Source organism: Thalassophryne amazonica, chromosome 5 (assembly GCF_902500255.1).
Source record: "Thalassophryne amazonica chromosome 5, fThaAma1.1, whole genome shotgun sequence".
Lineage (NCBI taxonomy): Eukaryota > Metazoa > Chordata > Actinopteri > Batrachoidiformes > Batrachoididae > Thalassophryne > Thalassophryne amazonica.
Genome location: NC_047107.1, coordinates 58,274,300 through 58,301,696, shown reverse-complemented (window position 1 = coordinate 58,301,696; position 27,397 = coordinate 58,274,300). Strand labels below are relative to the sequence as shown.

General features: G+C 40.9%; 1 protein-coding gene across 6 annotated transcripts in view; it reads right to left on the bottom strand.

The window, feature by feature from the left end:
• clip1a (CAP-GLY domain containing linker protein 1a) overlaps positions 1 to 27,397 on the bottom strand; it is a 163,720-nt gene that overhangs the window by 2,946 nt on the left and 133,377 nt on the right. For all 6 annotated transcript variants that reach the window (XM_034170375.1, XM_034170372.1, XM_034170378.1 and 3 more), the window contains 2 exons: positions 18,828 to 18,978; positions 11,253 to 11,305 (listed from right to left, as the gene is read on the bottom strand). In XM_034170375.1, coding sequence (XP_034026266.1) covers positions 11,253 to 11,305; positions 18,828 to 18,978 — 204 coding nt within the window. The remainder of the gene's footprint in view (positions 1 to 11,252; positions 11,306 to 18,827; positions 18,979 to 27,397) is intronic.

Below are 27,397 nucleotides of genomic sequence, written 5' to 3'. Positions count from 1 at the left end.
TTCCATTATCACCTAAAAATAGCACCTTCTGAGTTTTTAAGTTTCAATCATGAATATTTTGATGTGTTGCTAACTGGGACGTAAAAAACAAACATGCAAATGTCCTTTAAATACGTGACGGTCTTGTTTAAAGATCGGGCCAAGTGTTAGCCGACAGATGTCGCTGCCTGGCTGATTGTCTGTGTGAGCAATTGTGGGTCCAAATATTAGCCTCCTGTTCCACCGTGTGTGCTGACAGACAATATACCGGTAATTTGACTCCTGATGGAGCAACTCCAACCAGTGATGTCACAAAACAGAAGTACAGTTCCAAAGCTGCATGCTGTTGCATTTGGCAAAAGAAAGACAGCAAGGTACATACAGTTTAGAATTATTTATCTTGAAATGAAGCAAAGAGCACGTTAGTAGATCTATTTCTTCAGCCTTGGACAAAAATTAATTTGCCATAAAATATTACTCTTTAGGCCATTTTGATCATGTACTGGTAGCTTTTACTATCACAGTTCAGGGTTGCTTATTGCATCATACACTAATTGAATCGACTATCACATAACATTTTTTTATTGTACAAAAACTGGATGGTGTCGTTCACGTCCACATATTACCGAAGTGTTCCCCTCTCAAAATGATATGGGCTGTTGTAAAACTTAAAAAGAATCTGTGTATAATTTTAAGGTTCCAATGTGGTGACACTAATTTATGTTATATGTGCATAACAAAGGTTTACATATGATGGAGCCATTTTTTTTAATTTTTTTTAAGTGTGCTCCAAAGTGGTACCTTAAACCCCTACGATGAAACAGCATGCTACGGTGTCAGTTGCAGAGGAACTGCGCTAGGTGGCACACTGGTATAGTTTTGCTTTAGCACTGCATTGATTTCTTACCATCCCATTATAAGATATTGAGAACGTCTAGCTAGATGCTACATGGCTGATGTAAAGCAATTGTCTTTGGTTCGCCACACTCAGATATGTGTGAAACATAAATTACAGAGCAGGTGAAAACCTATGGGGTACCATGTCAGACCCCAGTTAAAGACAATCGACTCAAACTGATAAATTGCACTCGTGGATCTAAGGGTCTCATTTCTAGACTACAACCCCTGGCAAAAATTATGGAATCACCGGCCTCGGAGGATGTTCATTCAGTTGTTTAATTCTGTAGAAAAAAAAGCAGATCACAGACATGACACAAAACTAAAGTCATTTCAAATGGCAACTTTCTGGCTTTAAGAAACACTATAAGAAATCAGGAAAAAATTGTGGCAGTCAGTAACGGTTACTTTTTTAGACCAAGCAGAGGGAAAAAAATATGGAATCACTCAATTCTGAGAAAAAAAATTATGGAATCATGAAAAACAAAAGAACGCTCCAACACATCACTAGTATTTTGTTGCACCACCTCTGGCTTTTATAACAGCTTGCAGTCTCTGAGGCATGGACTTCATGAGTGACAAACAGTACTCTTCATCAATCTGGCTCTAACTTTCTCTGATTGCTGTTGCCAGATCAGCTTTGCAGGCTGGAGCCTTGTTATGGACCATTTTCTTCAACTTCCACCAAAGATTTTCAACTGGATTAAGATCCGGACTATTTGCAGGCCATGACATTGACCCTATGTGTCTTTTTGTAAGGAATGTTTTCACAGTTTTTGCTCTATGGCCTTTAGTGCCTTTACCTGACATGCAGCCCCATATCATCGACTGTGGAAATTTACATGTTCTCTTCAGGCAGTCATCTTTATAAATCTCACTGGAACGGCACCAAACAAAAGTTCCAGCATCATCACCTTGCCCAATGCAGATTCGAAATTCATCACTGAATATGACTTTCATCCAGTCATCCACAGTCCACGATTGCTTTTCCTTAGCCCATTGTAACCTTGTTTTTTCTGTTTAGGTGTTAATGATGGCTTTCGTTTAGCTTTTCTGTATGTAAATGCCATTTCCTTTAGGCGGTTTCTTACAGTTCGGTCACAGACGTTGACTCCAGTTTCCTCCCATTCGTTCATTTGTCTTGTGCATTTTTGAGACATATTGCTTTAAGTTTTCTGTCTTGACACTTTGATGTCTTCCTTGGTCTACCAGTAGGTTTGCCTTTAATAACCTTCCCATGTTGCTTGTATTTGGTCCAGAGTTTAGACACAGCTGACTGTGAACAACCAACATCTTTTGCAACATTGCGTGATGATTTACCCTCTTAAGAATTTGATAATCCTCTCCTTTGTTTCAATTGACATCTTTCGTGTTGGAGCAATGATTCATGTCAGTCCACTTGGTGCAACAGCTCTCCAAGGTGTGATCACTCCTTTTTAGATGCAGACTAATGAGCAGATCTGATTTGATGCAGGTGTTAGTTTTGGGGATGAAAATTTACAGGGTGATTCCATAATTTATTCCTCAGAATTGAGTGAGTCCATTTTTTTCCCCCTCTGCTTGGTCTAAAAAAGTAACCGTTACTGACTGCCACAATTTTTTTTTCTTGATTTCTTATGGTGTTTCTTAAAGCCAGAAAGTTGCCATTTAAAATGACTTTACTTTTGTGTCATGTCTGTGATCTGCTTTTTTTCTACAAAATTAAACAACTGAATGAACATCCTCCGAGGCCGGTGATTCCATAATTATTGCCAGGGGTTGTATATGTGCACATTCTGGAGGAGATGTCCCAGTACATCTGGACGTTTTCTAGGGAGCCGATGTTCCTAATTTGCCTCCTGATTTTGACTGGGAAACTGTTTGGGACTCTGCTTTGTTCGTCCAAGACCCTTGATCATCAGAAAATTCACCTTAACTTCATTCATAGGACTTATAGTGAGGAAAATAAGTATTTGAACACCCTGCGATTTTGCAAGTTCTCCCAGTTAGAAATCAGGGAGGGGTCTGAAATTTTCATCTTAGGTGCATGTCCACTGTGAGAAACATAAACCCCCCCCAAAAAAATCCGGAAATCACAATGTATGATTTTTTAATAATTTATTTGCATGTTACTGCTGCAAATAAGTATTTCAACACCTGCCAATCAGCAAAAGTCCACCTCCACTCCACTTATTATTCCAAATTAGAAGCACCTATTTGAGGTTGTTAGCTGCATAAAGATCCTGTCCACCCCACACAATCAGTAAGACTCCAACTACTAACATGGCTAAGACCAAAGAGCTGTCCAAAGACACCAGACACAAAATTGTAGACCTCCACAAGGCTGGAAAGGGCTATGGGGCAATTGCCAAGCAGCTTGGTGAAAAAAGATCAACTGTTGGAGCAATTATTAGAAAATATAAGAAGCTAAACATGACTGTCAATCTCCCTCGGACTGGGGCTCCATGCAAGATCCCACCTTGTGGCGTATCAATGATCCTAAGAAAGGTGAGGAATCAGCCCAGAACTGCACGGGAGGAGCTGGTCAATGACCTGAAGAGAGCTGGCACCACTGTTTCCAAGGTTACTGTGGGTAATACACTAAGATGTCATGGGTTAAAATCATGAATGGCACGGAAGGTTCTCCTGCTTAAGTCAGCACACGTCCAGGCCCGTCTTAAGTTTGCCCATGACCATTTGGATGATCCAGAGGAGTCATGGGAGGAAGTTATGTGGTCAGATGAGACCAAAAGAGAACTTTCTGGTCTTAATTCCACTCACCGTGTTTGGAGGAAGAAGAATGCTGAGTACCATCCCAAAAACACTGTCCCTACTGTGAAGCATGGGGGTGGAAGCATCATGCTTTGGGGGTGTTTTTCTGCACATGGGACAGGACGACTGCACTGTATTAAGGAGAGGATGACCGGGGCCATGTACTGCAAGATTTTGGGGAACAATCTCCTTCCATCAGTTAGAGCATTGAAGATGGGTCATGGCTGGGTCTTCCAACATGACAATGACCCCAAACACATAGCCAGGGCAACTAAGGAGGGGCTCCGTAAGAAGCATTTCAAGGTCCTGGAATGGCCTGGCCAGTCTCCAGACCTGAACTCAATAGAAAATCTTTGGAGGGAGCTGACACTCCAAACCTGAAAGATTTGGAGAAGATCTGTATGGAGGAGTGGACCAAAATCCCTGCTGCAGTGTGTGCAAACCTGGTGAAAAACTATAGGAAACGTTTAACCTCTGTAATTGCAAACAAAAGCTACTGTACCAAATATTAACATTGCAGCAGTAACATGCAAATAAATTACTAAAAAAAAAAAATCATACATTGTGATCTCTCACAGTGGACATGCACCCAAGATGAAAATTTCAGACCCCTCCATGATTTCTAAGTGGGAGAACTTGCAAAATCACAGGGTGACCCCTTGTAAACTCTACAACATGAAGCTAAAAGCTGACCTGAACTGCACCTTGTGTCACACAAACTACAGTGGTATGTAGAAGTTTGGGCACCCCCGATGATGTGCAATAATTCTTGAAACAAAATTAGGCAGGTACATAAATTTGGGCACCCCAACAGGAAAAAATTACATCAATATTTAGTGGATCCTCCTTTTGCAGAAATAACAGCCTCTAAACACTTCCTATAGTTTCCAATGAGAGTCTGGATTCTGGCTGATGGCATTTTGGACCATTCTTTACAAAATATCTCAGGTTTGTTGGTTTCCGAGCATGGACAGCCCGCTTAAAATCACACCACAGATTTTCAATACTGAGATGGCCATTCCAGAATGTTCTACTTCTTCCTATGCATGAATGCCTTAGTAGATTTTGAGCAGTGTTTAGGGTCATTGTCTTGTTGAAAGATCCACTCTCAGTGCAACTTCAACTTTGTCACTGATTTATGAACATTGTTCTCAAGATTCTGCTGATATTGACTGGAATCCATGTGATCCTCAACTTTAACAAGATACCCAGTACCTGCACTGGCCACACAGCATGATGGAACCACCTCCAAATTTTACTGTAGATAGCAAGTGTTTCTCTTGGAATGCTGTGTTCTTTTTCAGACATGTAAAGCGCCCCTTGTTATGTCCAAATAACTCAATTTTAGTTTCAACAGTCCACAGCACATTATCACTATCTGCAGCAAGATGATGTTGTAGGTCTTTGAAGCAGGTCTGTGGGTTGACTATGACTGTTCTCACCATCCTTTGTTTCAGCTTATCTGAGATATTTCTTGGTCTACCATTCGGGCCTTAACTAGTACTGTGCCTGCGGTTTTCCATTTCCTCACTATGTTCCTCACAGTGGAAACTGACAGCTGAAATCTCTGAGATAGCTTTTTGTATCCTTCCCCTAAACCACGATGTTGAACAATCTTTGTTTTCAGGTCATTTGAGAGTTGTTTAGAGGCTCCCATGTTGCCACTCGTAAGAACAGATGCAAAGAGGAGAAACATTTGCAAATGGCCACCTTAAATACCCTTTCTCATGATTGGATTCATCTGTGTAAGCAGGTCAAGGGTCAATGAGCTTACCAAACCAATTTTGTGTCCCAATGATTAGTGCTAAATGTATTCAAACCAATAAAATGACAAGGGTGCCCAAATTTATGCACCTGCTCAATTTTGTTTGATTATTGCACACTTTCTGTAAATACTAGAAACTTCATTTCACTTCTCAAATATCACTGTGTTAGTCTGCTATATGATATACAGTGAAGCAAATAAGTATTTGATCCACTATGGATTTTTCACATTTTCCCACCTACAAGCAACAGAGATCTGTAATTTTTTATCGTAGGTACACTTCAACAGTAATAGACAGAATCTAAAAATAAAATTCTGAAAATCACATTTTATGATTTTTAAATAATTAATTTGCATTTTATTGCATAAGTATTTGATCCAATAGAAAAACAGACCTTAATATTTGCTACAGAAACCTTTGTTTGTAGTTGCAGAGGTCAGATGTTTCCTGTAGTTCTTGACCAAGTTTGCACACTGTGGCAGGGATTTGGGTCCACTCCTCCATAAAGATCTTCTCCAGATCTTTCAGGTTTGGAGTTTCAGCTCACTCCAAAGATTTTGTATTGGGGTCAGGTCTGGAGACTGGCTTGGCCACCCCAGGACCTTGAAGTACTTATTATGGAGCCACTCCTTAGTGCCCTGGCTGTGCTTTGGGGTCACTGTCATGCTGGAAGACCCAACCACGACCCATCTTCAATGCTCTTCCTGAGGGAAGGAGGTTGTTTGCCAAAATCTCACAATACATGACCCCATCCATCCTCCCTTCAATACGGTGCAGTCGTCCTGTCCACTTTGCAGAAAAGCGCCCCCAAAAATGATGTTTCCATCCCTCATGCTTCACGGTTGGGACAGTGTTCTTGGGGTTGTTCTCATCCTCCAAACACGGCGAGTGGAGTTGATTCCAAAAAGCTCTATTTTGGTCTCATCTGACCACATGACCTTCTCCCATGCCTCTGCTGGATTATCCAGATGGTCACTGGTGAACTTCAAGCAGGCCTGGACAAGTGCTAGCGTGAGCCAGGGGACCTTGCATGTTCTGCAGGATTTTAAACCATGATGGCGTAGTGTGTTATGAATGTAATCTTTGGGACTGTGGTCCCAGCTCTCTTCAGGTCATTGACCAGGTCCTCCCGTGTAGTTCTGGGCTTTCTCAGAATCATCCTTACCTCACGAGGTGAGGTCTTGCATGGAGCTCCAGACCAAGGAAGATTGACAGTCATCTTGTGCTTCTTCCATTTTCTAATTACACCAACAGTTGTTGCCTTCTCACCAAGCTGCTTGCCAATTGTCCTGTAGCCCATCCCAGCCTTGTGCAGGTCTAGTCAGTTTTGTCCTTGGTGTCCTTAGACAGCTCTTTGATCTTTTAAATAATTAATTTGCATTTTATTGCATGAAATAAGTATTTGATCCAATAGAAAAACAGACCTTAATATTTGCTACAGAAACCTTTGTTTGTAGTTGCAGAGGTCAGATGTTTCCTGTAGTTCTTGACCAAGTTTGCACACTGTGGTATTGATTTGGGTCCACTCCTCCATAAAGCTCTTCTCCAAATCTTTCAGGTTTGGAGTTTAAGCTCACTCCAAAGATTTTCTATTGGGGTCAGATCTGGAGACTGGCTCGGCCACTCCAGGACCTTGAAGTACTTATTATGGAGCCACTCCTTAGTTGCCCTGGCTGTGTTTGGGGTCACTGTCATACTGGAAGACCCAACCACGACCCATCTTCAATGCTCTTCCTGAATCTTTGAGGTTGGAGTGTGACTGATTGAGTGTGTGGACAGGTGCCTTTTACACAGGTAATGAGTTCAAACAGGTGCAATTAATACAGGTAAAGAGTGCAAAATAGGAGGGCTTCTTAAAGAAAAAGTAACAGGTCTGTGAGAGACCGAATTCTTGCTGGTTTGTAGGTGATCAAATACTTATTTCATGCAATAAAATGAAAATTATTAAAAGTCATACAATGTGATTTTCTGAATTCATTTTTAGATTCTGTCTCTCACAGTTGAAGTGTAGATAAAAAGTACAGACCTCTACATTCTCTGTACGTGGGAAAACTTGAAAAATCGACAGTGGATCAAATACTCATTTGCCTCACTGTATTTAACTGAAATTTCAGATCCAGACAATCAATGATTTATAAAGGAAAAACATGAAAATTATAAGGAATGCCCAAACTTTTGCATACAACTGTATGTGGGTACATTTTTTTCATCTGGTTTGGGAGTGTCCAGGTGTGTTTTGTGTTTGGGAAGTAGTAAGACAAAGTCTGTCCATGCTGTTACATGTTGATATTCCTTTGTCACCTGTGGTTCTGTTGCTGAATGATATGTCTCAACTTACATTACGTAAAGCACAAGAAAAGGACCTCCTGGCCGTCTAACTGCTGCGAAGAGGATGGTTGCAGTGAGGTGGAAACCCCCACATTCTCTGTCTCACCGTCAGTGGGTATTGTCTTTTACTGATGTAGCATATCTAGAGTTGTCCACAATGCGAAGGAAGAAACCATCACTGTGAAATCAAGTAGTGGGTGATCTGAAAACCCGTTTGAGGGGATTATTTTGTGGCACTCTTAATAAGGTTGTCCTGGGCCTGGGTATGTCTGGGTATGTTTAGGTTTGTTATGTTTGTTTAATTTTGGTGTGGTGATGTTGGTTCGTTTTTGTTTGTCATAAAGTTATGAAAGTAAAAATTTGGTCACAAAAACAGTCTGCACATTGAAAAAATAACGCCCAGACTATTAATCAAGGAAATATGTATGGATTTGTCAGAAATTTCAGTGATTATTTGAATAATGAGCCACGTACATGATGTTCCTCTGAAGGAATTGCAGGAAACTGATGTTAAAAAAGGCTACAAGAGCTTTCTCAGAGTGGAACCTGCTCTGTTGCAGGTAGACTGACCTGTCCTCATAACCACCAGGTACTCGGATAATGGATCTCTAACAGCCTCGTACTCGCCACTAACAATACAGTAACATCCTTGTAGTACCTCGTACACAAATGACGGTTATGAGGGTTGGGCCATGACCGAAAGAACTAGATCGCGGATACAAGCGGTCAAAATGGGCTTCCTTAGGAGGGTGGCTGGTGTCTCCCTTAGTGATAGGATGAGAAGCTCGGTCATCCGTGGGGAGCTCGGAGTAGAGCCGCTACTCCATGTTGAAAGAAGCCAGCTGAGGTGGTTCGGGCATCTGGTAAGGATGCCCCCTGGGCGCCTCACTAGGGAGGTGTTCCAGGCACGTCCATCTGGGATGAGACCCTGGGGAAGACCCAGGGCTAGGTGGAGAGATTATACCTCCACACTGGCCTGGGAACACCTCAGAGGTGGTTAATGTGCCAGTCAGAGGTGGTTAATGTGGCCCGGGAAAGGGAAGTCTGGGTTCCCCGCTATTCTCATACGTTTCTTGAATAACTCCACTCGTACAAAAAAAAAAAAAAACCCAACACGCTACGTGACTCATTATTCATCATTCATTATTCAGTGTGACCAGAGCTTCAGTTATAAAGCATAACTATATAGACAACCAGTGATGATGTCAGCATTTCTGGGATATTGAGAATTTATGTGTTGTGCAAAACAACGCACAAACATTTTTTTCACATCAATATTTGACTTCTACAAGCATGTTAAATGTTTAATCATATTTTGCTTCACATGAATATTTCACACCCATGTAACAGAATTGATCTGGATGTGTGTGGACTGCGGCATCTGCTCTTTGTAACAGAGCAGCATTCTGTTACATGTGCATGCGGAACTGTCAGCTATTCTTCAGGCTCTCTCATCACACAGATGTATTGGATTTTTCACAGTTATATCGATAACAACACTTAAGCGTGCAACAAAGCTGAGCCTCTAGCAGAGACTGTTTTCAACAGACTGCATTCATGATGAACGTGCACGGCACGTGCATTAAGTCTTCTCACATTGGAGACTGGCTGCTGCTTTTACTGTGACTGTGTCAAGCTTAACAGTTATCACTTAAAAATTTGTCATAACACGACATCACACTCATGTAAACTTTGCAATTAATCTGCAGCTCCGTTCTTAACATTAGCAGCTATATTCCATTCAAGCATTTGCTAGGACGTTTCCTCAAAGCTATGTAAACACTGTCAGAAACGCTCATAAAAATAAGTACATGAGTACTTTGTTTTTGGCTGTCTCCGTAGCGGTTTGTTGCAAATGCCATATACTTTGAGACTGGTCACGGAAGTGCACAAAGTGCAATATGTCCTTTAAAGTGACAACAGGTAAATGTGGTCGTGATTACAGTTCAGGGGTCATATCAAAGTCAAAATTGAAAATTTCACAAAACCCACTAGATATCTTTTTGAGGTTGCTGATTGCTATCGATGTAGCAAATTTCAGCTCAACCTTCAGTCCAGGTGAGCTAAAAATTATAGACTTCTGTGACTGATAGGAGAAACTATATGGTGCAACTTTTGTCTGCTGCATCATGTTATAGCTCCATGATGGAGTGGAACAGATGATTTTAATACAAGAAAACATATCAAATCTATGCTGCCGTTTCCAGCGTGCCTTCTAGGGAACTGCAACTCTTCTTTGTCTGTTGCATTATACAGCTTCAGGGTGGAGTGGAAAAGAGTGGACAATGCAATTTTTCCCAATCACATATACCAAAGTGCACAACTCCTTCAGAGATGTCTGGGTGTCTTGGTGGATTCCCTCACCAGTCTCCTTCATGTAAGGTCACTCAGTTTTTGAAAAATGCCTACTCCAGATAGATTTACTACAAAGGACCACACTGTGTTTCATAATTACCAATATAAATGAAGTCCAAGACAAATTCCAGTGTTTGCCCTGGAAATTTTTCCTTTTTTGCCTTTTAAATAGTGGCAAGGGAAAAATCACACTCTCAGTGAATCCACAGCACACGGGTTAGTTTATGTTCTTAAAACAGTCTTGTTACTGTTTCCTCCTGCTCAGCAAGACATGCAGGTAAAGTACATTAAATACTTTTCATACTAAACTAACTTACTTTAATGATTGCCATTGTTTTATCACAAATGTGGGAGTTTGTGTGTTTACCGAAGTTCATTCACAAAACGCTAGTTCGGCTTTAACGATCGTTAATAAAACAGCCTCACGGAACTCCGACAAGCTTAAAACTGTCTAAAAGTGATAGATTCATGACGTTTTTCCATTTGAGTCTAAAACTGTTGGACTCATGATGTCACAATGTGGACAACGGGACAGTCCACATTGTGACATCAGACAATGCAGTTTACGGATGAGTGAACACAGTTAGCTGTTGCTTTGTTTACCATCCAGTATGGCAGTATACTGCTGGCTTCCAGGTTTGACAACATACCCTCTATTGTAGGGGAAACACTGCAGTCACTGACTTAGAAATGTTCAAGTATTTAGTATATTGTAAAAATGACTTAACAACTCATTATCTTCAATTACATATGGGTTATGAAAATGGATAGATTATATATGTAAACAGCTGTAATTCCTAAATAGTTGATATTTTTGTAAAACCCCTTGAATTAAAGCTGACTGTCTACACTACAAGCACAGTTTCATAGTTTGTTTGTAACTCCATTTTGTTGGTGTACAGAAGCAAAATTACAAAAACTGTCCAAATTCTTATAGTCTTGACTGTATCTCACGCATTAAGCAGTGTCTTCATTTCACAAACAGAAATGCATTCAGTAAGATGCCTTCCAAACTACTGCCCCAAATATGATCAGATAAAGTCCTAGAAAATCTTATGGGCCCAAAGCAGGAAACATCTTTATTCTGAATGCACTAATAAGAAAGAAAAAGAAAAAAAACACACTCGGTACAACTACACTTTAGTTTACTGTGGCTGAGAACAACTAGATACACACCTGACTTTCTGCAGTTTCTTTATCCTCCCTTAATTGGTCCAAGATCACATCACCTACAAATAAATGTATCTGGTTAATTAAAAGGGGCTGAACAAAATGCAAAACAACAGTGTCACATATAACACTGAGGTATTCTAGCTTGTTCACATTCACAGACTGACTTAAAGCTGTAAAAAAGTGACTCATACTGTTTAATTTATGCTACTGGAAGTTAACATTTTTTGAAGCAGTTTAAGAGCAGCTTCAAAGTGGTTAGCACCTTTAGTGGTTAGCACTGTTGCCTCACAGCAAAAAGGTCATGGGATCAATTCCCACCTGTGGCCTTTCTGTGTGGAGTTTACATGTTCTCCACGTGTTTGTGTGGGTTCCCTCTGAGTGCTCCGGCTTCCTCCCACATCCAAAGACATGGAAACTATGAATTGTCTGTACTTGTGGGTGTGAATGTGTTTGTCTGTCTACAACCCCAATTCCAATGAAGTTGGGACGTTGTGCAAAATGTAAATAAAAACAGAATACAATGATTTGCAAATCCTCTTCAACCTATATTCAACTGAATACACCACAAAGACAAGATATTAAATGTTCAAACTGATAAGCGTAATTGTTTTTGTGCAAATATTTGCTCATTTTGAAATGGATGCCTGCGACAAGTTTAAAAAAAGCTGGGACAGTAGTATGTTTACCACTGTGTTACCTTTCTTTCTAAGGTGCTCTGCGCACCCAGAGCACCTTGATTCTGGTATTCTCTCACAAAAAAACCTCTGTGGAGGAAATAGAGCACCGCAGTCTTGTTTGAGCCTCTACTGGTGGTTGGCTCTCACTGCTGTATTGTATCACTTCCTGTTTCGGAGCACAGCAGTGTTTTGCTGTATCTGTTAGCAGTTTAATCTGCGCAGTTAGATTGATCTAGTTAACTAGATAACGATTTCTTTCACAGTGTAATCTTCACGTGTCTTAACTAAAGCACTCCCTCTGCTGAATCACCTCTAAATTACTTACACATTATTCACCGTGTGTTTTTAGGAATCCGCTAGCTTAGCGCAGCTACTAGCTCATAGCCGGTTTAGCATGGCGGCTTCTCCTGTCTCTCCCGCACTTTTCTGCTCTGGGTGTGAAATGTTTAAGTTATTCCTCGGCCTCCTTTAGCAGTAATGGTACTTGCAATAAGTGTAGCTTATTCGTAGCTTTGGAGGCCAGGCTGGGCGAACTGGCGACTCGGCTCTGCATCTTGGAAAATCCTACAGCTAGCCAGGCCCCTGTAGTCGGTGTGGACCAAGGTAGCTTAGCCGCCGTTAGTTCCCCTCCAGCAGATCCCGAGCAGCCGGGAAAGCAGGCCAACTGGGTGACTGTGAGGAGGAAGCGTAGTCCTAAACAGAAGCCCCCTGTACACCGCCAACCCGTTCACATCTCTAACTGTTTTTCCCACTCGGCGACACACCCGCCGAGGAACAAACTCTGGTTATTGGCGACTCTGTTTTGAGAAATGTGAAGTTAGCAACACCAGCAACCATAGTCAATTGTCTTCCAGGGGCCAGAGCAGGCGACACTGAAGGAAATTTGAAACTGCTGGCTAAGGCTAAGCGTAAATTTGGTAAAATTGTAATTCACGTCGGCAGTAATGACACCCAGTTACACCAATCGGAGGTCACTAAAATTAATATTGAATCGGTGTGTAACTTTGCAAAAACAATTTCAGACTCTGTAGTTTTCTCTGGGCCCCTCCCCAATCAGACCGGGAGTGACATGTTTAGCCGCATGTTCTCCTTGAATTGCTGGTTGTCTGAGTGGTGTCCAAAAAATGAGGTGGGCTTCATAGATAATTGGCAAAGCTTCTGGGGAAAACCTGGTCTTGTTAGGAGAGACGGCATCCATCCCACTTTGGATGGAGCAGCTCTCATTTCTAGAAATCTGGCCAATTTTCTTAAATCCTCCAAACCGTGACTATCCAGGGTTGGGACCAGGAAGCAGAGTTGTAGTCTTACACACCTCTCTGCAGCTTCTCTCCCCCTGCCATCCCCTCATTACCCCATGCCCATAGAGACGGTGCCTGCTCCCAGACCACCAATAACCAGCAAAAATCTATTTAAGCATAAAAATTCAAAAAGAAAAAATATAGCACCTTCAACTGCACCACAGACTAAAACAGTTAAATGTGGTCTATTAAACATTAGATCTCTCTCTTCTAAGTCCCTGTTAGTAAATGATAATAATTGATCAACATATTGATTTATTCTGCCTTACAGAAACCTGGTTACAGCAGGATGAATATGTTAGTTTAAATGAGTCAACACCCCCGAGTCACACTAACTGCCAGAACGCTCGTAGCACGGGTCAAGGCGGAGGATTAGCAGCAATCTTCCACTCCAGCTTATTAATTAATCAAAAACCCAGACAGAGCTTTAATTCATTTGAAAGCTTGACTCTTAGTCTTGTCCATCCAAATTGAAAGTCCCAAAAACCAGTTTTATTTGTTGTTATCTATCGTCCACCTGGTCGTTACTGTGAGTTTCTCTGTGAATTTTCGGACCTTTTGTCTGACTTAGTGCTTAGCTTAGATAAGATAATTATAGTTGGCGATTTTAACATCCACACAGATGCTGAGAATGACAGCCTCAACACTGCATTTAATCTACTGTTAGACTCGATTGGCTTTGCTCAAAATGTAAATGAGTCCACCCACCACTTTAATCATACCTTAGATCTTGTTCTGACTTATGGTATGGAAATTGAAGACTTAACAGTATTCCCTGAAAACACCCTTCTGTCTGATCATTTCTTAATAACATTTACATTTACTCTGATGGACTACCCAACAGTGGGGAATAAGTTTCATTACAGTAGAAGTCTTTCAGAAAGCGCTGTAACTAGGTATAAGGATATGATTCCTTCTTTATGTTCTCCAATGCCATATACCAACACAGGGCAGAGTAGCTACCTAAACTCTGTGAGTGAGATAGATTATCTCGTCAATAGTTTTATATCCTCATTGAGGACAACTTTGGATGCTGTAGCTCCTCTGAAAAAGAGAGCCTTAAATCAGAAGTGCCTGACTCCGTGGTATAACTCACAAACTCGCAGCTTAAAGCAGATAACCTGTAAGTTGGAGAGGAAATGGCGTCTCACTAATTTAGAAGATCTTCACTTAGCCTGGAAAAAGAGTCTGTTGCTCTATAAAAAAGCCCTCCGTAAAGCTAGGACATCTTACTACTCATCACTAACTGAAGAAAATAAGAACAACCCCAGGTTTCTTTTCAGCACTGTAGCCAGGCTGACAAAGAGTCAGAGCTCTATTGAGCCGAGTATTCCTTTAACTTTAACTAGTAATGACTTCATGACTTTCTTTGCTAATAAAATTTTAACTATTAGAGAAAAAATTACTCATAACCATCCCAAAGACATATCGTTATCTTTGGCTGCTTTCAGTGATGCCGGTATTTGGTTAGACTCTTTCTCTCCGATTGTTCTGTCTGAGTTATTTTCATTAGTTACTTCCTCCAAACCATCAACATGTCTATTAGACCCCATTCCTACCAGCCTGCTCAAGGAAGCCCTACCATTAATTAATGCTTCGATCTTAAATATGATCAATCTATCTTTATTAGTTGGCTATGTACCACAGGCTTTTAAGGTGGCAGTAATTAAACCATTACTTAAAAAGCCATCACTTGACCCAGCTATCTTAGCTAATTATAGGCCAATCTCCAACCTTCCTTTTCTCTCAAAAATTCTTGAAAGGGTAGTTGTAAAACAGCTAACTGATCATCTGCAGAGGAATGGTCTATTTGAAGAGTTTCAGTCAGGGTTTAGAATTCATCATAGTACAGAAACAGCATTAGTGAAGGTTACAAATGATCTTCTTATGGCCTCAGACAGTGGACTCATCTCTGTACTTGTTCTGTTAGACCTCAGTGCTGCTTTTGATACTGTTGACCATAAAATTTTATTACAGAGATTAGAGCATGCCATAGGTATTAAAGGCACTGCGCTGCGGTGGTTTGAATCATATTTATCTAATAGATTACAATTTGTTCATGTAAATGGGGAATCTTCTTCACAGACTAAGGTTAATTATGGAGTTCCACAAGGTTCTGTGCTAGGACCAATTTTATTCACTTTATACATGCTTCCCTTAGGCAGTATTATTAGACAGCATTGCTTAAATTTTCATTGTTACGTAGATGATACCCAGCTTTATCTATCCATGAAGCCAGAGGACACACACCAATTAGCTAAACTGTAGGATTGTCTTACAGACATAAAGACATGGATGACCTCTAATTTCCTGCTTTTAAACTCAGATAAAACTGAAGTTATTGTACTTAGCCCCACAAATCTTAGAAACATGGTGTCTAACCAGATCCTTACTCTGGATGGCATTACCCTGACCTCTAGTAATACTGTGAGAAATCTTGGACTCATTTTTGATCAGGATATGTCCTTCAATGCGCATATTAAACAAATATGTAGGCCTGCTTTTTTGCATTTGCGCAATATCTCTAAAATTAGAAAGGACTTGTCTCAGAGTGATGCTGAAAAACTAATTCATGCATTTATTTCCTCTAGGCTGGACTACTGTAATTCATTATTATCAGGTTGTCCTAAAAGTTCCCTGAAAAGCCTTCAGTTAATTCAAAATGCTGCAGCTAGAGTACTGACAGGGACTAGAAGGAGAGAGCATATCTCACCCATATTGGCCTCTCTTCATTGGCTTCCTGTTAATTCTTGAATAGAATTTAAAATTCTTCTTCTTATAAGGCTTTGAATAATCAGGTCCCATCTTATCTTAGGGACCTCATAGTACCATATCACCCCAATAGAGCGCTTCGCTCTCAGACTGCAGGCTTACTTGTAGTTCCTAGGGTTTGTAAGAGTAGAATGGGAGGCAGAGCCTTCAGCTTTCAGGCTCCTCTCCTCTGGAACCAGCTCCCAATTCGGATCAGGGAGACAGACACCCTCTCTACTTTTAAGATTAGGCTTAAAACTTTCCTTTTTGCTAAAGCTTATAGTTAGGGCTGGATCAGGTGACCCTGAGCCATCCCTTAGTTATGCTGCTATAGACTTAGACTGCTGGGGGGTTCCCATGATGCACTGAGTGTTTCTTTCTCTTTTTGCTCTGTATGCACCACTCTGCATTTAATCATTAGTGATTGATTTCTGCTCCCCTCCACAGCATGTCTTTTTCCTGGTTCTCTCCCTCAGCCCCAACCAGTCCCAGCAGAAGACTGCCCCTCCCTGAGCCTGGTTCTGCTGGAGGTTTCTTCCTGTTAAAAGGGAGTTTTTCCTTCCCACTGTCGCCAAGTGCTTGCTCACAGGGGGTCGTTTTGACCGCTGGGGTTTTTCCGTAATTATTGTATGGCTTTGCCTTACAATATAAAGCGCCTTGGGGCAACTGTTTGTTGTGATTGGCGCTATATAAATAAAATTGATTTGATTTGATCCCTGCGTGATATTGCAAAGTTAAAGTTGCGCTAATTCTGGTAAAAAATGAAGCAAATTATTAGATGAGTTAACTGGGTTTTAAAAAGGAATAGTTTGGACCATGTATCATGCTTAGTTATCATGTTATGGGGTAACATGTCACATGTCATAGAATCCAATGGATGTTGACCTTGTTTGACCTTTACTTTAGAGACCAAATATTCAACACAATCAAAACTATTCCATTAGCTCAACCAGTAATTTGCATCATTTTTTTTTACCAAAATTGAAGGAACTTTAACTTTTGACCCCTGTACAAACTGAAACTGACCTTTGTCACCATTTTTGCTGTTTTTACCCCATAACTCCTGATCATTCAGTCATAGACTGTCCAAACTATACCTTTTTGGAATTGTTACAATCAGACAAATAATGTGGTGTAGTCTTCAAAATGATTTGAGCATTTTAAATGTTTCTGTGTAGGCGCTCAGTTGTCCAGGTGGTTTCCATAGTAGGGAAGCTTGAATCTTCGACTGGACTAGGTTGCTTGACGCGAGGACGTTTTGCTTCAAATCGCAGAAGCTTCCTCAGCTAAAATTCTTGCTCTGGTAGTCTGACCTCTGTCTTGACTCTTGTAGAGTCTTTGACAATGACATTCTTCTCTACAAGAGTCGAGACAGAAGTCAGACTACCAGAGCAACTATTTTAGCTGAGGAAGCTTCTGCGATTTGAAGCGAAACGTCCTCGCGTCAAGCAACCCAGTCCAGTTGAAGATTCAAGCTTCTCTACTTTGACCCCTGTGCAATTCTGCAATTGACTCCAACCTGGCCGCCTATTGAAAATTCAAGTGGCCAGTTGGTTTTTTCAAAAGAGCAATGTCTAAGGAGTATTTGTGCCAACTTTGGTGCTTGTATCACGATTGTTTCAGTTATCTGCTGCACTACACCACATTGTCACTTTTTCTTTGCATTTTCACTTTGTATGTAATTTGCCCAAAAACCCACTGAAAATTCTGTGGTTGGTCCCCCAAAAGTAGAGAAATTATGTCATAGGCATCATATTTTACCCCTTTAGCACCCACCCTCAAACGAGACTGCGGTGCCCAATTACTTGCCACAAAAACACCCTGAATGTTCTGGTCCTTCAAGTATGCTCAATAGCCACCAAACACATTTTATCTTCATCGCATTCATCAGCACCTGTTCTGTGGATATGAAACCTCCCTTTGCCTGCAATGAGTGGAAATGATGCTGAATGAAAAAGTGACAATTTTACCAACGCCTAAAAGTACACATTCTTTGAGAAAATGTGACTCCAAAAACAAACACTGCTGTCAAAATTAAACATAACAAAAAATGAAAACGATAGAGGTTGGTTTGTTGTGCTTTTTTTTTAAAGGGAAGAACAGATTTTAGCTAACATGTTCTCAGTGCTGTGAAGTCACTCATGGAACATGACTATCATAGTAAAAGTCAGTCTTGATGAGGGCCCTTTTACATTTTGTAACACTCTTTTATTGTTAAGTGATTTGAACAACTTGAAGTATGTGAGATTTTATTTAAGTTTGCTTCCAGTAGCAGAGATTGACGCAGTGTTATGTCTGCAGAAACCAAATGTGGAAAGAAAACATCCTTGCTTGACTGCTGTCCTTAAAACCTACTCTCATAGAATCCCTCCAAATCAGCCACAAATAATGGACTTGAGGGATTGTGGGAACCCATGGATGGAATGTTTTGAAACTTAAAACAGTTTGTGCCTTTTTTACTCTTTGACTAAAGTTTGAATACTAAGCCTTAGTCTCAGTTGATCTCCCTTAGTACTGCTTTATAAAACCAGGCCCAGGTCAGCTAAAACTACATTTTTATCAGTCAACAGGGTGACTATAAAAATTACATGAATCTGACAATTTAAATCTCCTCAATTCAAAGCTGAAAGACTACAAAAGTCTACAATTTGTGTGCATGATCATGAACTGATTTCAATGATGCACAAACGCTATGATCGAAATAAAATATTGTCAATGTCTGAATACTGATGAACCTTACAGCACTGTAGATTATGACTGTTGAAATGATTTATGAAGGCAGAAAAGCTGTATCAATCAAATGGGCTGACATAAATCTCTGTCAGAGGTAGATTTATGTGCAACAAAGCTACCTGAATGCTTTTTGATGGTGTCAGACCCTGCAGCTAGGTCCTTCTCCAGGCTTTCGATACGCTCCTGTAGCTCAGCTTTGTCCCACTCCAAGGCCTGGATTGTACGCTGCAGTGTCTTAAGTGAGGCACTTTCATCATGCAGCACAGCCAGCTGTGAAGGACACAATACACAAAATTCTGTTTAAAAAAAAACAAAACTAACTTTTTTCACTCCATTATGATGCCAACAACAAGAAGTGCTGGCACGAAGGACAAGACAATGCCTCATAGAAACTACACTAATTAATAGAATTATTATAAAAAAATAAAAAAAAGTACAATAAGTCATATACAGGCCCTGAGGCATGTTGGAACATATTCACATGAAAGTGCACAATGAAGGGAACAGGTGATAGTGGAGTAGATAAGTGTAAGAATCGTTCAGTTTATGATACAACCACCAAATTTGATACGAATACTTCTGAGAAGTTATTGTCTTCAAAAAACAAAAACAAAAAACAAAGCCTTTAGCCACATGAATTTTTTAAAGAGCATATTTGTGCAGATAAATCATTAGAAAGCAAATATAGGTGATTATGGTACTAAATCATTAAATGTGATACTAGTAAACACAAATGTAACATTAAAGTAGTATTTGTTTGGGTGGTGAACCTGTCATACATTGAAAGACACACAAATTTAACACAAAACACAGTTACATTGGAGACAGATACTATTTAGTCCATGTTTTCCTTGACACTACATAACATTAAATGGGGCCCACAAGTGTAGCAAAATTGCAGATTATTAGAAATTGAATTACTTTATATCTAATATAAGCACTAATTACATTACACTATGGTACATAAAGTCTATAGTTCACATTTGCAGTTACATAGTGCTGTGCAGCTCAGGCCAAAGTTGTAGCACATGCATTTTCCTCTGCAAAGGCTCTTGCATCTATATTTGGTCAACTGTTGGTGGTGAGAACTAGTGTTCATCCAAAGTACATGGCTAACTTTAAAATCAAAAATACAACCTCTATTACTAGACCCTTACACCTCAAACACTATTACACGTTCTACAGCATACATGTACACTTATTAAAAACATACAGTGCATCTACAAAGCATGAAAATGTTACCTGAAGTTCATTTCAAATCCCACCTATTCAACAGTACAATATTTAACAGTACAACTTTGAAATAAAACAAGATTGTGCAAATATGATAAAAATATTTATTTCAAGTCACAGTCTTGGGGGGGAAAAAGGCCATCATCTTGACAACTGAAGTAGCTAAATTTTTTTTTTTTTTTGCATGAAGTAGACCAAGAACTACTATCCTGCCAAATTTGGTGTTTGTATCACAAAATGAAAGGTTCTTATGATATATGCATTTATCTGCTGCATTATGAAGTGGCATGAAGAAGAGAGAGTATTGACAATGGGCCAAAGACTCCCTTTGACAGGATGCCAGCCCAACGCAGGTTGCTTCCTCAACCAAGGCGGTTACCCATTCACAGCTGGGTGGACTGAGACAATGCAGATTAAGTGTCTTGTAAAATGACACAGAGAAATACCATAAGCGGAATCCGACCCCAGGTCTACATATTTGTAGGCTAGCTCCAAATGCTGCATTTACCCATAACGATGACAAGTCACGAATGTCACGAAGTATACATTCTTGGCCGTTGATCACGAATGTGATACGTCAGGTGTCCTCAGGAACTGCTGGCACGTGTTGCTGGAGAATTATCAGGAACCATTATGCATGGTCAAGAATAATGTTCCGTGTTGTTGTGTGCTGTTGTGTGAAAGTGCATCGTTACGTTCTGTCACGTTGTGAATGAGATGAACTGTCTCCATTCATTCTCATTCATATTCATCCAACTGTCAGTTGTTGTATGCAAACACCATCAATGCATATTCAGCTTCCCCCCTACCTTCACTAGGCAAATCTGACCATAATCTGGTCCACTTACAACCCACTTACACTCCTCTGGTTAAAAGGCAAACAGTGATAATCAGGTCTGTTCGAAAATGGTCACCTGAAGCAGAGGAAGCTCTCAGGGACTGTTTTGCCACCACAGATTGGAGTGTTTTGGTTGATGCTCATGGAGAGGACCTCGAAGGGGCGGTGGGCTGTCTGTCGGATTATCTGAACTTTTGTATGGACCAGGTGGTACCAGTCACAAATGTTAAATGTTTTGACAATAACAAGCCGTGGATCACAGCTGAAGTGAAGGGGTTCCTGAACAGGAAGAAGTGGGTGTTTAGAAGCAGGGATTGGGAGGGGGTGAGGGCAGTGCAGGGGGAGCTCAAACTTTGTTTAAAGCAGGCTAAAGAGGAGTATGGTAAAAAGCTGGAGAGGACGCTGTCTAATAAAAACATGCGGGAGGTCTGAAGAGGAATGAAAACCATCACTGGCTGTGGTAGTAAGGGCAATCTGGGTTGGATGGACATTCAGAGAGCTGAGGAGCTGAACACCTTTTTTAATCGGTTTAGCTCACCTCCGACCAATCCCCCACAGCCTATTGTCAGCTCCCCAGACCACCCCCGTCCTGCCTCTCCCCTATGTGCCTCTTTCTCTCCCTCACTAGCCCCCAACTCACCCAACTCAACTCACCCCTCCATTACCACAAACCAGGTGACTACAGCACTGCGACATCTCCACCCTAGGAAGGCTGCGGGACCTGACTCGGTTTGTCCAAGGCTCTTGAAGGCCTGTGCTGTGGAGCTGGGAGAACCGCTGCAACGGGTCTTCAACTTGATTCTGCGGCTGGGCAAGCTTCCCTTACTATGGAAAACATCCTGTATTGTGCCAGTTCCTAAGATCAGTCGCCCTTGCGAGCTCAATGACTACAGGCCAGTTGCCCTCACGTCACACGTGATGAAAACATTGGAGCGACTGGTTCTGCAGTTCATGCAGCCCCAGGTGCAGGCAGCGAGGGATCCTCTCCAGTTTGCCTACCGGGAGAGGGTGGGTGTTGAGGATGCGGTCCTCTATCTCCTACACCGTGTTCTTAAGTACCTGGATGGGGGGGGGGATGCACTGTGAGAATGCTATTTTTTGACTTCTCCAGTGCTTTTAATACCATCTACCCCAGCCTTCTCCAGGATAAACTCAACATCATGGCTGTGGACCCCCATTTAGTGAGCTGGATCTCAGACTATCTTACCAATAAGCCACAGTTTGTCCGGGTGGGGGACTGCAGGTCTTCAACTCTGACTTGCAGTACTGGAGCACCTCAGGGCACAGTGCTCTCTCCTCTCCTCTTCACCCTCTACACCATGGACTTTCGTTGCAACTCCAATACATGTCACATGCAGAAGTTCTCAGATGACACTGCAATTGTGGCATGTATTCGGGAGGGGGACGAGAGGGAGTACAGAGGCCTGGTGAAGGACTTTGTGCAGTGGTGCCGGCTGAATAAGCTCCAGCTGAACACCACTAAAACAAAGGAGATGGTGTTGGACTTTCGCCGGGCGCCACCCTCTCTGCAGCCCATTAACATAGGTGGAGCAGAGGTGGAGGTGGTCTCCACGTATAAGTACCTGGGACTACATCTGGACAATAAGCTGAACTGGGCAGCCAACATGGACGCTGTTTATAAGAAGGGCCAGAGCAAAATGTATTTTCTCAGAAGGCTGGCCTCGTTCAAAGTCTGCCCTAAGTTAGTGCACCTGTTTTATCTGGCTATTGTGTCCAGTGTTCTTTTTTATGCCGCGGTGTGTTGGGGGGGCAGCGCTTTTAAGAAGGACATTCATCAACTGAACTGGCTCATTAAGAGGGCCGGTTCTGTAGTGGGTCTGGGCTTGGACTCTGTGGAGACAGTGGTGGAGCAGAGAACACTCACAAAGACCCATGCCATCCTGTCTAATGAGAGTCAGCCGCTGAACTCTGTCTTCTCCATGCAGAGAAGTTCAGTAAGCTCGAGATTTCGGTCATTGAGATGTTCTACAGACAGACTGAGGAACTCATTTGTTCCGCGTGCCATTAGGCTGCTTAATGAGGCCTCTGCTGGGAGGGGCAGGAGGGAGAATGTGTTTTAGCAGCTAGTTTTTAGTTATTATTTATTTATTTCTGTGGTGGGCTTTGTTCCTTCCATTTTATTGTATCTTTTAATTCTATTTATCCTTGGAGCACAGATAATGCACAATTTCCCTTGGGATTAATAAAGTATTTGTCTGTCTGTCTGAACAATTCAGATCGCTCCAGTTTGCTCCTCAAAATCCACAGCAGAACTTTGTGACTGCATGCTTAGTTGGGCTCTGTGCCATGGAGTGGCGCAGAAAGGAGGAGGAGACAGAGAGCCAGATGTGTGGCTTCACGCGGCTCTTGTCTCGCTCATTTTCCCAAACATCAGCCACATGCAGCAGGTGGAACACCTGCAGGAGCACTGGAACAAGATTTTTAGCCGACTTGGCGTCACTGTCCTTCAGCATACTGCAGCAATAAAACTGAATGCGGTGAAGAAGGCTTTAATTGTGCGCACGTGAGAGAAGAACATTGTCACGTTCTATTAAGGATCACCACTAATCAAGATGGATCAACACGCCCAGTCGCGACCTCCATGACATGAGGCGAAATGAGGGTGGTGCGTGACATTTGTGGAAGATTTTTTGACAGCCAAAAACATGCTCAACGAAAATCATGAATATCAAACACCAACACGCATTATTAAGAAATCTATTCAGATGCGTTAAGTCACGTAAAGAATGTCAGGAATGTGACAAGAATGACGCAAATACGACATCCGTAACGCGTCCTACCTATGTGTAAATGCACCATTATCTACTATCCAGAGCCTGTTGAAGACTAATGTTTAATCAATTGTATCTAGAACTTATGACTTTCAGATCAAAGACTGATTCATATCAATCATAATATGATCAAGCTGCTACGGTATGCAGGTGGTGCCACTTTTGAGGTATTTAATTAAATTTCACATTTAAATATATGTTGTTTTAATTTATATCAGGTACATTATATTCTGGTGTGTTTACTTCACACCGCAGTGAATGAAACAAAAAGCCACAAAATTTTTATGTATGACTGAATGACGCGCTTATTACTTATTATTTAATGCATAGACATTTATTGTAAGGCCTTTGGCCAGAGTATTTATCATGTGTCTGTTCCACTTTAATCACTGCTCGTTTGGACATGTTTAAATTACTGTGTATTCTAGTATTTAAACCACTGTCTCTGAAACAGAAAAAATATAACACAATGCTAAAATACCCTTGGCTGTATAAGCGTAGGCTTCATTATAATTTGTGGTTGTTTAATTGGTATCCCAGTTTGCATTAATTATTAAGATCCTATTGTCTTACTTACAATCTGTACATGTTCAATAAAGCCCCCCCTATCAATCAATCAATCAATCAGTTAATCAACCATAAACAATATTTACATTTATGAGCTTTTGATAAGAGTGGAAGTTAGCTTTGAGTTACTGTGCATTCTGATGTACGCAAAATGCCATTTAAAATTACTCTAGAGGTGTTTTCAGGTTACAAAAACAGCGTTTTCAGTTTTAGAAGTGTTTATTTCTGGCTCGCTTTTACATTATATATAAGAAAGAGGTTATATTTACACACAAATGAAAAAGTTTGCAGCTAGCTACCAGCCTATGACATCACCACGCTAACGTCCGGTAAATGTCTTGTAAATGACTTCGGAGATGTTATTATGCTCCAAAAATGGTGTTTTCAGTTTTAGACGTGTTTATTTCTCACTAGCTTTTACAGAATATATGATAAACATTATATGAACAGATAAATGAAGCAGTTTTACAGAGACCTGCCACTGATGTCACGGTGGCGCTATACTCTGATTGGCTGTTACCTCAGCCACTCAAAACAAAACAAAAAAAACCAGAACAGATTAAAACAGAATGTGACTTTTTAACCTTTTAAATAGGTCAAGGTTAGCCATGTTTGAGCTTGTACAAGCTGGGTGTCCCAAGAATGTTCCCTGTGAATTTGAAGACTCTAGCAGTAATAGAACTGGATTTATGCTGAGCACAGACAGATGGATGGACAGACGCAAAGTCCTCGCTATACCCGATGGCCTCCGGTAATAAACTGAATAATTATTATAATTATAATTATTTTTAGTTACACTGAAATGCATTCTATGTTGAAAAGAACTTTTGTTCTTCTATGAGAAAAAAAAAAAAAAAATTGTGTTCTTTTACCTGATGGCCATGTACAAATTCTGTATTTCTTTTATCGTGTGTGTGTACTAAAAGCTGGACCATTGTGTTCAGACATTTATTTTGAAAAGCATGCTGTGCTAAAAATTAGCATAGCAGTTTTCTAAACACGAGCTGCCAGTTTAATTCAAAGTGAATATTTTCGAGGCCCATCTGACTCCCCGCCGCGGGCAGTCGTTGCTGTGTCAGAAGCATGATTTTGTGACTTACGGCTTGTAACCAAACAGCGTTTTCTAAGCCACACTAAGCAAGCATTAGCTGCTATTACACTAATGGAATTAATAAAGCAGATAAATTCACCAGCACAAATCAACATCAATCACACAAATAAAATCTAAGGGCTCGAACACGCAGAGTCTGCTTGCAAATTTTAACTATACAAAACTGCAATGAGTTTAAATCAGACCATGCTACACAGCTGGTGTGCAGACAAAAGCTCACATCACAAAATTTTAGTTATTTTGCTTATTATAGTAAGTCCCTTCAGCTGCTCCCTTGTTTTGCACTCGGGGTCACCACAGCAAATCCAAGGTGGATCTGCATGTTGAATTGGCACAGATTTTACGCCGGATGCCCTTCCTGACGCAACTCCACATTACATGGAGAAATATGGCAGGAGTGGGATTTGAACCCGAAACATTCTGCACTGAAACCAAGCGCATTAACCACTTGGCCACCTCCTCTGCTTATTATACACAATTTACATATAATATTAGACATCTTATACATATCAAATATCACAAATTCTAGATATCACATGAAATTCAACAAATTCATTCTAGTCAGATGCAGTGCCCCACTGCACTGAGGAAGTCAGCCATAGACCTATGCTCAGCTACAAAGTCCTGGCAGAGGGTCTGGAAGCGCTTTTGAAGCTCCACATAGGAACACTGCTTTCGCGTCTTGTTGCCTGCCATCTAATGTGTTGCAGTAGTTGTGTGCTGACTAGGGTTGGGTATCGAGAACCGGTTCTTTTCGGGTATCGTTAAGAAATGATTTGATCCACTGATATCAATAGCCTTTGTGCTTAACGATACACTTATTGGTCCTTCAGAGCGGCCGTTGTTTTTGAGTGTGTTTGTTGGGAAAATGATCATTCCTCTACGTTGATTACAGACCCTGTAGCGGCTCTAATCAACCATTTCTGCAGTGCGACTCCACTTTGAAGTGTGAACCAATGAAGCAATGCTTCGATCCACTGGCTCAATGGTTCTTTGATTTGCTGCTCTTCAAAAGAGGCAAGTCCGCTTCTTAACCCCTGTCAAAGCCATTAAAATATCATGAGTCACTTTTGTGAGTATTAAAGTCACGAACTGGGACTCCTGTCTTGTTGTAGTCAAGAAAGGAGAATCGTCCTCCGTTCCGTTGGCACAGCTCCAAACGCTGCACGGCTCTCTGCCGAGACAGAGTCCGCTCGGAATTAATAACTTCAAAACTAATTGCAGCGTTAAATAAAATGACACCTCTTTACAAACGCTGTAATACAGAGAATAAACTACAATCAAATAAAACATTTTTTTTCTCCCAAAGTGAGACGTCCTGCATTATTTAAGAATTTCATCATGACGTGCAGCACAGCCAGCTCCAAGAGCTCAGCTCAGATGTATGGAAAGACATTGATGCCAATAATGTCTGAAAGGAAACACTTTTGACAAAAACTACAGATTTTGTTTATTTCTATTTAAGTCCAGAGATCAAGGATCCACCATGTAGAGTTTATTATGTCCAGAGTTTAAGGATCCAGTTTAAGGAACCAATTTCATATTTATTTACTTTAAGACTCAATAAAATGTTGTTCAATTTCAATTCAATTTCAATTTAATCAGCTTATAAAGTGCCAAATCACAACAAAAACCGTCTCAAGGCACCTTACACAAAACAGTTCAACATAAAAATTAAAATAAATAAATAAAAATAAAAAAAATTCAGAAACATAATTAAAAACAGAAGTAAAAGAATAAAACAGATAAAAATAAAAACTATTCATAAGAAAAAGAATAAAAAAAGGTTTTAAGTCTTGACTTAAAAATGTCCACGGACTCCAACTGCCTCACGGTTGCAGGAAGACTGTTCTACAGAGCGGGTGCATGATAAGAAAAAGCTCTTTGACCCGGTGACATAGCAAACCTGTAATGCCTACTTTTACAACGCCAGTTCCAATGAAGTTGAGACGTTGTGTGAAATGTAAATAAAAACAGAGCACAATGTCGTACATCAATGTTGTTTGATGTACGACTTCAGTTGTTCAACAGTCTGGGGTCTCCGTTGTCGTATTTTGCACTTCATAATGCACCACACATTTTCAATGGGCGACAGGTCTGTACTGCAGGCAGGCCAGTCAAGTACCCGCACGCTTTTATTACGAAGCC